The sequence below is a fragment of the Idiotropiscis lumnitzeri genome, chromosome 12, assembly GCF_059441095.1.
Source record: "Idiotropiscis lumnitzeri isolate Australia: NSW breed Sydney's pygmy pipehorse chromosome 12, RoL_Ilum_1.0, whole genome shotgun sequence".
Taxonomy (NCBI): Eukaryota; Metazoa; Chordata; class Actinopteri; order Syngnathiformes; family Syngnathidae; genus Idiotropiscis; species Idiotropiscis lumnitzeri.
In genome coordinates this window covers 14,620,591-14,633,883 of record NC_142402.1, presented here as the reverse complement: position 1 = coordinate 14,633,883, position 13,293 = coordinate 14,620,591, and the positions used below count along the sequence as shown (strand labels likewise).

Genomic DNA, 13,293 nt, shown 5'->3' with positions numbered 1-13,293 from the left:
TGAATGTGCATGATCTTAACACTGAGACTACCAAGATTTTTAAACTATGAGACCTACCAGAGACATCATTTTGACAGAATGCGCGACTAAAATGATTGTTACTCGCTGCTCGAGTGTCAAATAAAGACATTTTGTTTGTTAAAATTCTGTTGTATCTTTTAATGAGAAACATTTGCCTATTGTCCCATGAAGCTCTCACGCGGAGACGTGAGGCTCAGCTGTTAAAATTACAGCTGGTTTGGTGCCGAAGGAAAGGAAACGCGTGTTGTAAAAAACTTTACTGCACTTCCCTTCGAAGAAGAGGAAGTAAATCACAAGTACGGCACACGAAGCAACTCCGTCCCGAGTGTGCTCCGCAGCTCCTTTCCATAGTGGAATTATTAGCTCATTATTTTATTAATTTCGACTGTCTGCCATATACTGGCCACACTGTCATGACAATCACATCTGGCATTTTTTTACCACGCGCGACACGGCTCCTTTTGACCGGCGCAGGGAGACTTTTTCACCCAATGAGATTTTTTTTTTTTTTTTTTTTTGGCGGATCATGGTGACCAGCAGCATTTTTCAATGCAGCTGCTGGTTGCCATGGAAACCTAGTAGCACTGACCTAGCTCAATGTGCTTAAAATGAAGTAGAGCCGTCAAAATGACTGCTTTTGTAGTTCTAGGGTTAATGCTTAGGCACCATGAAAATGATCTTGCAGGTATCGGTGTATGGAAAGGTCTTGTGGCTTCTGCTCAAGATGAAGCTGTCGTGCCTGTAGTGAAAATTGACAGAGGCTGTAAAAGCCAACAACCTAGTTCCTTCCCCTGGATGCTAATATGAAGAGTGCCCCTGTGTCAAAAATGAACCCTCCAGAATGTTTACTCATCTCTCCTTTAGAAAGGCCGGCCGGGGCCCTCGTGTTTCAGCTCTTTTAAACTGTTTGTTTTTGTGTTGTTGAAACAGGCAAGAGGGAGCAACAGAAGGTCCCTGTGTGCTGATACCGATCACAGCCAGAGTAGCTAAAAGGAGCGCTGAACGTTTGTGTGGGTTGGTGAGAGCTCAAATATCGCGCGTGATGAGGACTAATATTTTGTGGGTGTCTGAGAGACAGAGATGGGGGAGGCGTAGGTGGTCCGCTCTCACTCTACACACACACACACTCGCCAGCTAAACCTGCACGATAGAATGAGATCCAATACAAAAGCTGTATTTTAAAATTCAGCTGTTCCGAATAATGCTCAGTCGATCAAAACGGCCAATAAAATATTTTATGATGTGGAGTGTGTTGCAGTGTAAAACTGCCCCACAAAAAAAAAAAAAAGCACAAAAGGTTTTGCAGTGCAATGACAACCGGGATCTGCAGTCGTCTTATGCGGTAATGCAGAGATGGATGGATGACAAAATGTGTGTATTGGGTCCAGATGAGCTTCAACTGTCTTTTCCAAGAAATAAGTGGACAGAATGTTTTCTTTTACCCTCCAGTTATTTAGACAGCAACCTTTTCTGTCTGTTTGCCTGACATATGCACACACACGCACATGCACTGCAACCTCGGCTTACGAACGACCGTGTTTACAAATTATTTGAGTTATGCACACATTTTTTTTTTTTTTTTGTAAAAAAGCTGCCTCTGCTTGAATACGTTTCGCTATGCATTCTCAGCATGGATGAGGGAACTTTGTTGAGCTTCTCGCGCTATTTAACCGTCATTGTAACTCATTGCAATATATTTTTTTTCTTTTAATGATACCTCAGTATGACTCTTAAAGGTTAGTGCTGGCTGTAAATAAAAAAAATTAAATAAATAAAATCTCTCACACTGCCTACATTCATTATACATTGTACATTATGTACATTATGTATATAATATATATATATAATATATAGATATAGATAGATATATCGCTACCTATAGATTCAAAGCCCATTCCTTTAACAATCCCCCATATTTTATTTTCTTGTATGATTCCTCGCAGCACAGTGCTTCATTTCTACATCTTATTCCCCCCTTATGACCCAATCAGCAATGGTTCCGCTGCCTGACTTGCCTGAGCTACCACTCAGCTCGTCACACCTCCTCCGACTCACATACGGTGGGGGGAAAAAAAAAAAAAATCATTCTACAGGCCCACGGAAATGTTTACTGATTACAACATTCTCGCATTTTTTTTCTTTTCCAAAGAGACACGAGGAGAGGCAGGACTATGTCTAACCGGGGCGTCAAAGTTAGTTCGCTGAGATGGAGTGGGGGTGTTGTGAGATACAAGACTTTCTGCTGCCACCGTTCTCGCAGGCTTAGGCTGGAGTCCGCAAAAGATGCCAGAAGAGATGAGATAGTTTGGCCTATCTCTAGGGAAGAGGGATGAACGGGAGGGGGGCGATGACGTGAGGCTCCCCGCAAACAGAGCCAGGCGCTGGACAATCCATCAGCGAGCTAATCAGAGCGATCTGGAGCACACAGGGACCAGCTCCTCAGATGCAGGCCTGCAAAAAAGCGCTTGAGCTTCTGCTGCCACAGAACGGCCTGATTTCCGCTACACTGTTGCTCTTATCAGGCCCGACTGCCGTTGAAGAGATTCTTACAAGGATGATCTCGCTGCCTACCCCTGCTGAGATCTAGGCAAGCCGGAGCATCGAGCTAAGCTTCTCTTCTGTAGTCAAAGACGCATTGTATATGCCGTTGCAAGAGGATCCTTGAACGCAAGTTTGAGGAGGAACTGCGGCGTCTTTTTAGTGATCAAAGGGGTAGTTGACATTTTAAAGAATCCCTCATCCCTTCATGAAAGCTACTGTAAAAATTGGATTTGATTTTTCCTTTAAATTGAAAACATTTTTGTGACAGAAGAGAACAATGGCGAGATGTCAATTAGGTGAGTTTGGGAACAAGCGCAAGACGGCACTTGGCAGGCAGTCCAAGCCAGTAGATGAGCTGCCGTGTCCCAGGGGCAAAAGCTGCCACTGTGTTTTATCCAAGTATTCCATGACTCGGTCCTGACCACCCTTCAGGTGCCTGAGTCGAGTGATGAAGCCACTCAGATAAGCGGCTTTTGTGTCTTTACTGTCTTTGTTGGAATGATGAGAAAAGTCACCCCAGAAGAAGGAAATTAACTCATTCAATCCATAAGACATACATATTCGTTTTCAAAAACGTAGTCCCCGCCTCCCGAAGACGTATTTATACGTCTTAGCTTTTTTTTTTTTTTTTTTAACCATTACTCTGTGCTTTTATAGCATTAGAACACAAGATTCTGTTGGCCTTGAAAAATCAGTTAAAATCCAGAAAAATGCTGGAATTGAGGGGTTTCCTCGAGTGAAAATTTCTAGGATTAAATGAGTTAAAAAAGATTAAATCTTATTTTAAAATGTATTTCTTACACTCTCACATTCGGTTAAACCACAAATGATGTGCAACTAGTCTTTTGTCCTGTTTTGCATCTGCATTTTGGCCTGTTTTGCTGCCGCTTCTCCTCTGTTTTGAAACTCACACTAACCACAGATGAATGACCAAAGATTTATTGAACGCCTAGATTTGCTCTTCACTTACGACAAATGCAATCTAGGTATGCAATTTCCTTACTATGAATAACCAAATACGTGGTTGCGACTTTCGGCTTGTGTCCTCGTGTGTCGCCACAGCGAATCACTCGTGTGATGATGCCTTTCCTGATACAACCCATCTATTATCCCGCTTTGGTCTGGCAGTAGCTTGTTATTGTGAGCACTGTCTGCATAAAAGGGAACAGCATCGAACAGTCTGCCTGGCTCATAATCATCTATTATCTACCGTAAGAACAAGCATGATCTTGGAGTTACGCCATCCAATGAAGACGAAGACACAATTAAAAGGATTGAAGTGATGTGGTCAAACAGAAAAGAGCAAGAGCGGCTGCGTTTCGAAAACTACAGCGGAACAAAGTCCACTTGGGACCTCCTGGAAAGATGACTTGGGCAGAGCTGAGGGCCTCGAGGTACAAGCAGATGGCGGACTCGATGGAGCAAGCACTAATTCACCAGAGATGTGTTGTGTGCTGTGCCAAGGGAGGCCAGACATGATGAGAGAAGCTCCAAAGCCTGAAGGTGTGGATGAATTCCTCGGGGAGCAGTTGGAACAGCCGAGCAGACAGCTGTGCTGCAGTGGGACCCCTCCACAGCCTTAAGGCATTTATTTTAAGAGATTTAAATAAATAAATAAAAAAGAAAACAACAAAAAACATGTTTTTATGCCCATTTGATTCGCTAGTAGAGAGCGATTACAAAAAGCCCCATTAGCCATGACTGTATAATAAAAAGTCTAAAATGCAAAATCATACTATTAACCTGCTGTGAGAGGAGCGGCGGAGAGGTAAATACATTTTTTCTGCATTTCTCTGCTGTGCGTATGTGTGGCAACAGGGACAGCAGGACGTCTCAGCATTTATTTTATTTTTTTTATTAAATCGTAATAAGTCAACTATGATGCTGTGAGAGGTTTTATTGGATCTCCAACAGATCGGGACAATGTTGCTTTGCAGTAATTAGGACTTGAGGGAATGACAGCAGACAGAAAAGAGTGTTATAATTAAACCAAGAGGAACTTTGACCAAGGTGAATGCCAAAATGGTGAGGGAATAGTTACAAAGTGTTCAAATGGAATCGAAAAAAATTTGAATTCAACCAAGATAAGACAATTCGGGATTTGACAATTCTTTGTTTTAATAAATTATTTGTTGCTGCCACGCATGATTACATGAGGATGGTTTAGTGGTTTAGTTCGGAAGGACTTTTGCTATCACGAGGGTTTAAGGAAGATTGGCTCTGTTGATGGCGCGCTGCTCTCTGCTAAGTGCAGTGTGAAAGTGTGGCGTTAAAACTGCAGCATCATCATATCCATACCAAATATTATATTATTATCATATTATTACATTCCATTGACATTGCTTTAAAACTGAAAAGAAAAAAAAAAAAAAAAAACAGTCACCCAGAGCGGAAAGAATCCCGCTCGGGAATTCCACTCTCTTGTGAGTTGACGTCAACCAGACTAAGAGATCAACTTCTCTGACGTTATGTCGCATTGACGTAAAAACTAAAGTGCTTAGATGCATATGTCCTATTTCAGGCGGCACACTGTCAGAACATTTATGTCATGTCATGTACTCACTGGTGCAGGGTTGGTCTGGCTGGTCAGCGTCACCCCGGTAGTAACCATTACGGCAGACGCAGATGGTGGCGGCCTCAGCGGTGGAGCGGCTGCTCGGAGGGCACTGAAGACACAGACCGGGACCCTGGGTCGATTTGAAGGTACCCGGTGGGCATGCTGGGAAAAGAAAAAGACTGAATCAGTTGGGTGGAAAAAAAAAAAGACAAAACACGGCTTAAATCCACAAGGATGGTGTAGCCGGTTTTCAACATGGATGAAAATAGACTGAGACAGACAGGAGACCAAATTGAAACTGACTGAATTCTGTCTAAAGTGGATTGTGTTACGTAAAATCTTCAGAGGACATACTTTCTGCCTCTTACGGTCTCTGAACACAGATTTGAAATAATGGGTGTTCTCATGAGAAGTTAGTCATAGTTTTACAGTATTTTGTTTGACATTGACAATAATCTGGTCACTTTTATGATGACTTTGTAGAATAAACGATCTGACGCATTCAAAGTGTGAACGGTAAAGTTTCTTGTCTCAGAAAAAAAATGAAATTGAGAATGCAGCCCAAGTTTTAAAGCAATGTTTTCGCTTTTGGCGTCCAAAAATCAAAATAACTGGACAAAAAGCACTGAAAATCAAGCTGTTGAACCATATACTCACATATTGCGGTGCGTTCAAAACAGTGGTCAAAGCCTTCAAGGCCTTCTCTTCTGGCCAAAAATCATCAAGAAATCATGATCATTTTTATGATAATAATTCTAATAATTAAATAATTGAATTTACATATTCTATATTTATATGAGATTTTTTGTCCAATCAGAATTCAGCTATCTTGTGTTGCTAGGCAGATTTCAGAATACAGCGGCACGTTCTTCCCTGCTGGCGTCTGTGCTGTGTTTGTCAACGGCTCTCACAGTCGATAGCCATTTGCGATAGCCAGTCAGATCAGGAGTTAGTTACAGTGAGCCATTGCGCTGGCCTTCCGTTGAAGGTGATGAACGCGACTTGTGATTGGATACTCACTTGTGAGGAGGCAGCGCTATGTGGAATCAACACCCTAGAACACCAGAAAGTCGGAAATGGTGACCGTTCAAAAATCTCAAATATATTCTCGCTTTTTTTTTTTTAAACCACAATGGCCGAAGGAGGGAAAAATTTGGATTTGATTGCATATACTTATCCTTGCAAGGACACGACAACACTCAGTAGTGTGTAAGTGTCTCTCGAAATGTTATTTGTCCAGCCGTGGTGTCATAAATGATGGTGTTATGAGGGAGATTTATTCAAGTCGGACTAAGTAGCATTTCACTGAAGGCGTAGGTGGGAAAAGCACGGTCCGCCGCTGGTTCTAAAAGAAGGTTGATGCAGCCTGTTATATATATATTTATATATTTTTTCAAAGCCATCAAGTCAATGGCAAAACCGACATCTAGAAGCCAAAAAGCAAAGTGAGGTCGTCACAGTTTCATAATCAGATTTGCATCGACATGTGACAGTGACATTGCTTTGTTTGCACAATGACTATTAGATTATGAGTGGCCTCCCACGGGACGACTGTCCGTTCCGGTGGTGGCCGACTGTCAGTCAGCTGGGGTGGATTTAAAGAACGCATTAGCCCTTAATTCCAAAAGGCCACTGTGGAGGACAAAGATTATTGTGGATGATATGAGCGCTGGAATCGAGGCAATAACCTAATTTGTTTACCATCACATCCCAGAAGAATGCAAAGCGGAGACGGGGCACAGCACAGAAGGATTTACTGACTGTAATAACCGCGATAAATGTTTAATGGTTCCGCTGCTTTCCTGACGCTGGAGGACGCAATGACGTTGCTGCACCTCAAGAGGGAAACTGTAAAAAATTAATTAATTTAACATCTTGCTGATTCTCCTGTTTCATGAATTTGCAACAGTGAGGACTTGACAAATGTAACTTTTGATAAAAAAAAAAATAAATATATATATATATATATATATATATGCAATTTAAAAAAAAATCACTTTAAAATATTTTTGCAAACATCATTGGGACTTAACAGTATTTAACGTCATCTGAGGAAAAAAAATATTAAATAAAAAAATTTAAATAAAATTATTCATCCCGATGCCAACGAGTGTTTTATAGAAAAGATAAGCTAGTACGGTTTACAGAGGGGGGGGTCGCAAACGTACTGTTTCCTTGTTAGCCCAGAAAAGCACTAAAACACTAATTGGCATTGTTTTGAAGTTTTATTTCTTGCAAGGTCACAGGTGTGTGCGACAAATGATTTACGCTTCGTAAATCACCTTTTCTGTCTCTGCTTGGTTGTTTTTTTCCCTCAGGTTAGCTAGCAAGCGAGACACGCGACGCAACCAGATATTTCATGTCCTGTCAGAACCTAGCAGAAGCGTGCTACATCTATAAAAAGAAAATGAGGTACAATTAGAATAAACCATTTCACACCGTGGTCCTCAACCACCGGGTCGCGGGCCACTTCGGACCAGCCCGCGGCAGTCCGCATAGATGGAAGTCAAGATTTTAATTGTCTTGGTCGCATTACGCTAAAATTAAACACACAAGCTAGATGCATCGCCATGCTGATCTACTATTCTATGAAAAAACTGATGAGTTCACTGATAAGCTTCCGGAGAAGGCTATTGAGTATGAATGAAGAAACTGGGTGAAGGAGAAAGAGGATGCCTTAACTCACACACCTACACACACACGCACACACACGCTGTGGCCATTGCACCCAACAGTGAGTGTCTGCCATATTTTGATGCAGCCGCCAGACACACCGGCGGGTAACTGACTGGCCTGACGTCTCGTCACAAAACGCCGCTCAGACCCAGTCACCACACAAACACACACAAGCATCGCATACACGCGGGACTAGACCCCAACAACCACAAACAGCTTATAAAACAACCCCAGGAGCTGTGAGGCAGATTAAAGCCGCGCTTCAAAAGGAGCAAAACAAACTGCAATGCTGCGATTGCACCCCGGCTATCTTAGGAGCGTGAATAAATGTGTTTGCGCATGCATAGTCGTTCTCTGTTTGCAGGAAAGCAATATAAATGCCAGCATAGTTTCTGTATGTGTATGTATGTAATTAGATCCGATTTTACATGACGTGTCTCCTAATACAAGGATATTGAGACTGTTAAACATTGGCCACATGGGGAAAGAAAGAGCTGCGATTGCAATAACGTTGTTAGGTAGCAGCCATTGGAAGATGATGAAATACAGATTAAAGATTTGTGACATTGGAATAAAACAAATGGATTGCGATACATTGTTCTCATTGGTCTAAACGCATGAACACGTTTGCTTCTGAAACACTTCACTAAAAGTTGTGCCTTAGTTGACCCACAATTTGAATTATTCATCTTAAAGGGGAAGTCAACCCTAAAATGTTCCTTATAAGAATTTGTGCTTTGCGTGTTTACTAGTCTAAAAATGGTTATTTATCATTTATTATAATAATAATAATAATAATAATAATAATAATAATTTTAAAGTTTGTGCCATACGATCTAAGCAGCTTTTTATCCATCTCATGTGGCGGCCATTTTGTCCCTTCTGTCGACTGAAAATGACATCAAAGTTGCTCAGGACTCAGGTAACAACCCAATCAGCTTTAGAACACAGGGGATCTGAGACGGAAGTGACAAAATGGCCGCCCCCAGGTATAGCAAAAAAATTCATTAGCATTAGCATTAGCATATTGTATTAGAACAAGCATGTTCAATCAATTAAAACACTGAAAGTGTACTGTGTGCCGTGCTCCTTAATTGACCCTCAATTCTAATGTTTCATCCCCTCAAGAGACTTCTCTTTGAGTCCATCAGAAATAATCTCACTGCTAAGGCCTCAGCATTCCAGTATGAGTCAAACAAGCTGAGGCCAATTCCCTGACTGATACAAAATATGTGCATGAATCCTACCATTAAATTCATGACAAAGCTAATCTGCTTCACAGAGAAAGATAAAAAAAAAAATTGGGCGAGAATAAGAAAGCGATACGCTAACAAATCCGGAGTCGTTCCAAAGAACAAGCAACGGTGCGCTAAACTTCATCTAAAAGTGCTCCGACATTATTTTGATCGGATTTCGGAATATTTGGCGTGGAAGAGGCCAAGAGTTCTTGTCCTGTATGGACTCGTCACTCACCAGCTGCGTTGGTTTTCCGGCACAGGAGGAGGATAGAACATTAGATCAACAAGCAATTAGTCTCCCCTGTGGGAGAATAACCCACAATTGAACTGGCTGCATCCAGAAACACAACATTCTTCTCTTTCAAGTGGTCTCCACAGAGATCCCCCCCAGCACCTTTCTCTCCTCCTCCCTTTCTCATTTCACCGCTGCCCCCTCGCATATTTTTGTCTATCCCACCGGTAAGGTATTGTTTTCTCTGCTCTTCCACCTTTCTTTTCCGTTGTTGTTTGGCTCCACATTGATTGACAGCTTTGCATCCTTGTTAGCTTGACCTGACTTTTTCTTTCCTACTATCAAGAGGGTTCAGATAATTTTTTTTAGCAATACTTTTTCATCATTTTTCAATAGCGTGTCAAAAAACGTTCACTTAATTTCCGAGATTGAAAACGAACAGGTTTCAGACCATTAAAAGAAGTGAGGTGGGGAAAAAAAAAGCACAAGGACATATCTGAATCTTTGTAGCTATTAATGCATCTGAATCGGAACACAGACTGTCCGCGTTCAAATGGACACATTTATTGAGATTAAAAGCTTGACAGGAACAAAAAACATTTTTTGCGTTTTTGCATATTGCGGACCCATACCGATCAAGGTTTAATTACGAACGAGAGGCGTGGTTTATAATCCGATCTGAACTAAAAAGTGCGAAAAGTACTATTTCCAGGATATTTGGTCAATCTGCACATGTCAAAATAAAATGAAAATGGGATGCATGAACACATAAGTCCTAATCGGATCAATATTTTTAACATGTCCATGAAACCAGTGCATGTGATTTGAATCCGAAAACTCTGACCATATGAAAGAAATTTTTGTCTCTGTAGCCACGGTCACATTTTCGTTGCAACACGAGCAAAGCTAACACAGTTCTCAATAAGATTTACTGATAAATCAACTGACCTCCTTCACTCACAGCGAGAGAAATGGAGAACAACAGCGAGGAATACAATCTCCTGATATCCCAAGTCAAAGTATTTATGTTGTATCAACATAATAATAAATAAAAATGAGTAACAGATTCTCTTCACACCTCTTACAAATCAGACTGTCAAGAAATATCAGGGGGAAAAAAAATTCCCGTCTTTCTTCAGAACGTATGCTTCTGAAGTTGCATTAGACCAGTGCTTTTTAATTATTTTCTGTTTCGCCCCCCCCTAGCAAGAAGAAAATTATTTGCGCCCCCCCCCCCCCCTCCACCCACTCTCCGCCGCAACTATAAATAATAGCATTTGTGTTGTAAAACAAACCTACACCGACGAGTTAATACTCGCTGCACATAATGGGCAAGGAGAGCGCCACTGCCGCCTACTGGAGTGGATATGCAATTACACTTTAATTGTAGCACAGCGGAAAAAAAACTGCATGTTCCCCAGGATCACACGAGCCCCCCTCAGCATCGGACCGGGCAGGTTGTTCGCCTTTCACACTCGACAGTGATGTATTGATTTGCCAATATGTGTTCTACATAATATTAGCAACAAAAGTCGGGCTTCCATAATAGCTGATGTGCGTAGCCGGGAGTTAAATTTCAGAGGTTGGACTGGGCCGTATTCTTGCGAAGTGTATAATGAAGTGCACACGGCGGGCCATGCATCATACATGGAGGCACCGTGGCACCGTGTCACATTGCCCGCATGCGTTCGCAATGTGCCGTTGCAAAACGCGTCCAGGCCGTAAGAATTAGAATTAATTGGAGACGTGGGATTTATAGGTCGAGCAGAATCAGAATTACATTAGGCTGTCATAGAAGAATAAGCGGGCGCATGGAGGATAAAATGAAAAATTGCAGTAGAGGAGTCGGAGGGCAGCCAATGAAAAGGATTATGAACAAGATGGGTTTGGAAATGGCTTTCCTGCTCAACCCAATCAAGGTTCCAGTACGCAGAGTTTACCCTCGCCGGACTTGTTTCTGTGGCATGGCTTTAAAGTAAGTATCGGGATTAAAAGTAGGAAACTCCAAGGTACTCTGGAAAAATAAAAACTTACATCACGGCATGTAAATGAACTTTTTGCTCAAGGAGGGTGGCCCCAGAACGATGGTTTAAATTGGACAGCAATTTCAAATTGGACCTTCTTAATTCATCTTAGGCAAATGGCTAACGATGGGTAAATGAAGCTTCAAATCTGCTTCATGAACCAGTTGTAGTATTTTTGGACTCCAGTAGATGGCACACACTCAATAATGGGCTGACTTGCCATTTTTTTAAACCCTTTATTGAAACCAACAGTGCCATCTACAAGACTCAAAAATACAACAAATGGTTCATGAAGCAAATTTGAAGCTTCATTTTCCCATCACTACAAATGGCGAAGGTGAAACCCTTTCCCAGCAACGCTAAGAAACAGTAATTAATGTCTTCCTTAGTTACATCTCTAGATTATCTTTATTTTGGAGTCAGCCAGTCCTCCCTCAAGCATCTCCAGTTGATGCATAATACTGCTGCTCGCCTATTAACCGGCGCTCGAAAGAGGGAGCATATAACCCCAATTTTGACTCCCGGTGAATATTAGAATTCATTTTAATATAGTTCTGTTTGTCTGCAAAACTTTAAATGGCCTCGTCCCAGTGACCTCTCTGAGTTGCTCCACCCCCTACGCACCTGCCCGGTGCCTCAGGTCTGCCGACCAGACGCAAACGGACTACTAAAGGGAACCTCCGAGGGGATTGAGCATTTTCCTTCACTTTGGAATGACCTTCCGTTAAATGTTAGGCAAGCCCTCTCTCGGTCCCGTTTTTAAAACTCGTTTGAAGACACATTTTCATTCCTCGAGACTGTTCTGCTGCGTTCGTATCATTTGTGTTTCACTCTGTGTAAAGCGCTTTGTTACAGCCGCAAATGCTATGAAATGCGCTATACAAATAAAGTGTTATTGTATCATATATGTCAACAGAAATGTGAAGATTTCAAGGTTTCACGACAATAATGAAATGAGCGAAAAAAAAAACATCAACCCATGAATAGCGTTCTTTCGGTCAGCTTTGTGATGGACTGAGAAATGCCGTACAAACATCCTTGGCTTGGGAACGATAATACGAACTACAATGTGTAAGACGCTATACACATAAACGATACTCTTATTTCCACCCATGTTTCCAATTTTCATTTTAATGAATGCACTATTTCGGATTGTCTTGGCTTTCAAAGCCCAAACTTTGGCAAGTCTCAATAAAATGTGCATGACCCACAAAGGGACAAGAGTTTTTGAGTTTGAGTCACTGACCCCGAAGTACAACTCTTGCCCCCCCCGTTACACCCTTAACCCCGACCCTCATTTATCACATGGGGTGGATCATAGTCTTTGGAGGCTTTGCAGTCACACATAGACCCCCTTATTCACCAACACTCATACGGGCATGCTTATGATTAGGTTAAGACCCCAGTTGACCCCGAGTTGACTTTTTGTTATTTTGACACTGGACGAGACAGCTCTACTGCTCAAACCACAGGAGGGCGCATATGCCGTCAAGATTTGGACATCATTATTTTGCAGTTTGTCCGCAGACATCCCAAAACCAAAGCACAAGCAATGCATTGGTATTCAGTCTTCCTCTTCATCCGTCACTGCTTATTTTCCTGCCACCATCCTCATAATGAGATGCTTCTCCCGCCCAGGTGTTCATTTTCTCTTCAAGGTCATCGAACGGCACAATGCATTTCGTCGAGACAAAGGCCAGGTTTGAAACAAAGGCTTGTCAGAAACCACACAAAACGCCCACAGGCTTTTTGAAGTCGGATGCAAACGGCCTTTGAAAGGTGAGGTCTAATGAATTTGTGACATGGATCAACTGGGACTAAGGAAGGACACTTCAGATTAAATGCGCGGAACTTCTCACGCAAGCCACGACTAGTTGGAAGGCATCCGAGGTTCAGGGCGGCGACATCACTTGGCAAGTCTGGTCGGTGTCAGTCTCTTCTGACCTCAGTCGTCACCTCATCGCTTACAGAAGAAGAAGAAAAGAACGCGGGCCTGAGAGATTT

General features: G+C 42.1%; 1 protein-coding gene across 2 annotated transcripts in view; it reads right to left on the bottom strand.

The window, feature by feature from the left end:
- Positions 1 to 13,293, bottom strand: part of ephb1 (EPH receptor B1) — a 144,596-nt gene that overhangs the window by 52,299 nt on the left and 79,004 nt on the right. For both annotated transcript variants that reach the window (XM_088310307.1, XM_088310308.1), the window contains exon 4: positions 5,126 to 5,281. In XM_088310307.1, the coding sequence (XP_088166433.1) occupies positions 5,126 to 5,281 (156 nt within the window). The remainder of the gene's footprint in view (positions 1 to 5,125; positions 5,282 to 13,293) is intronic.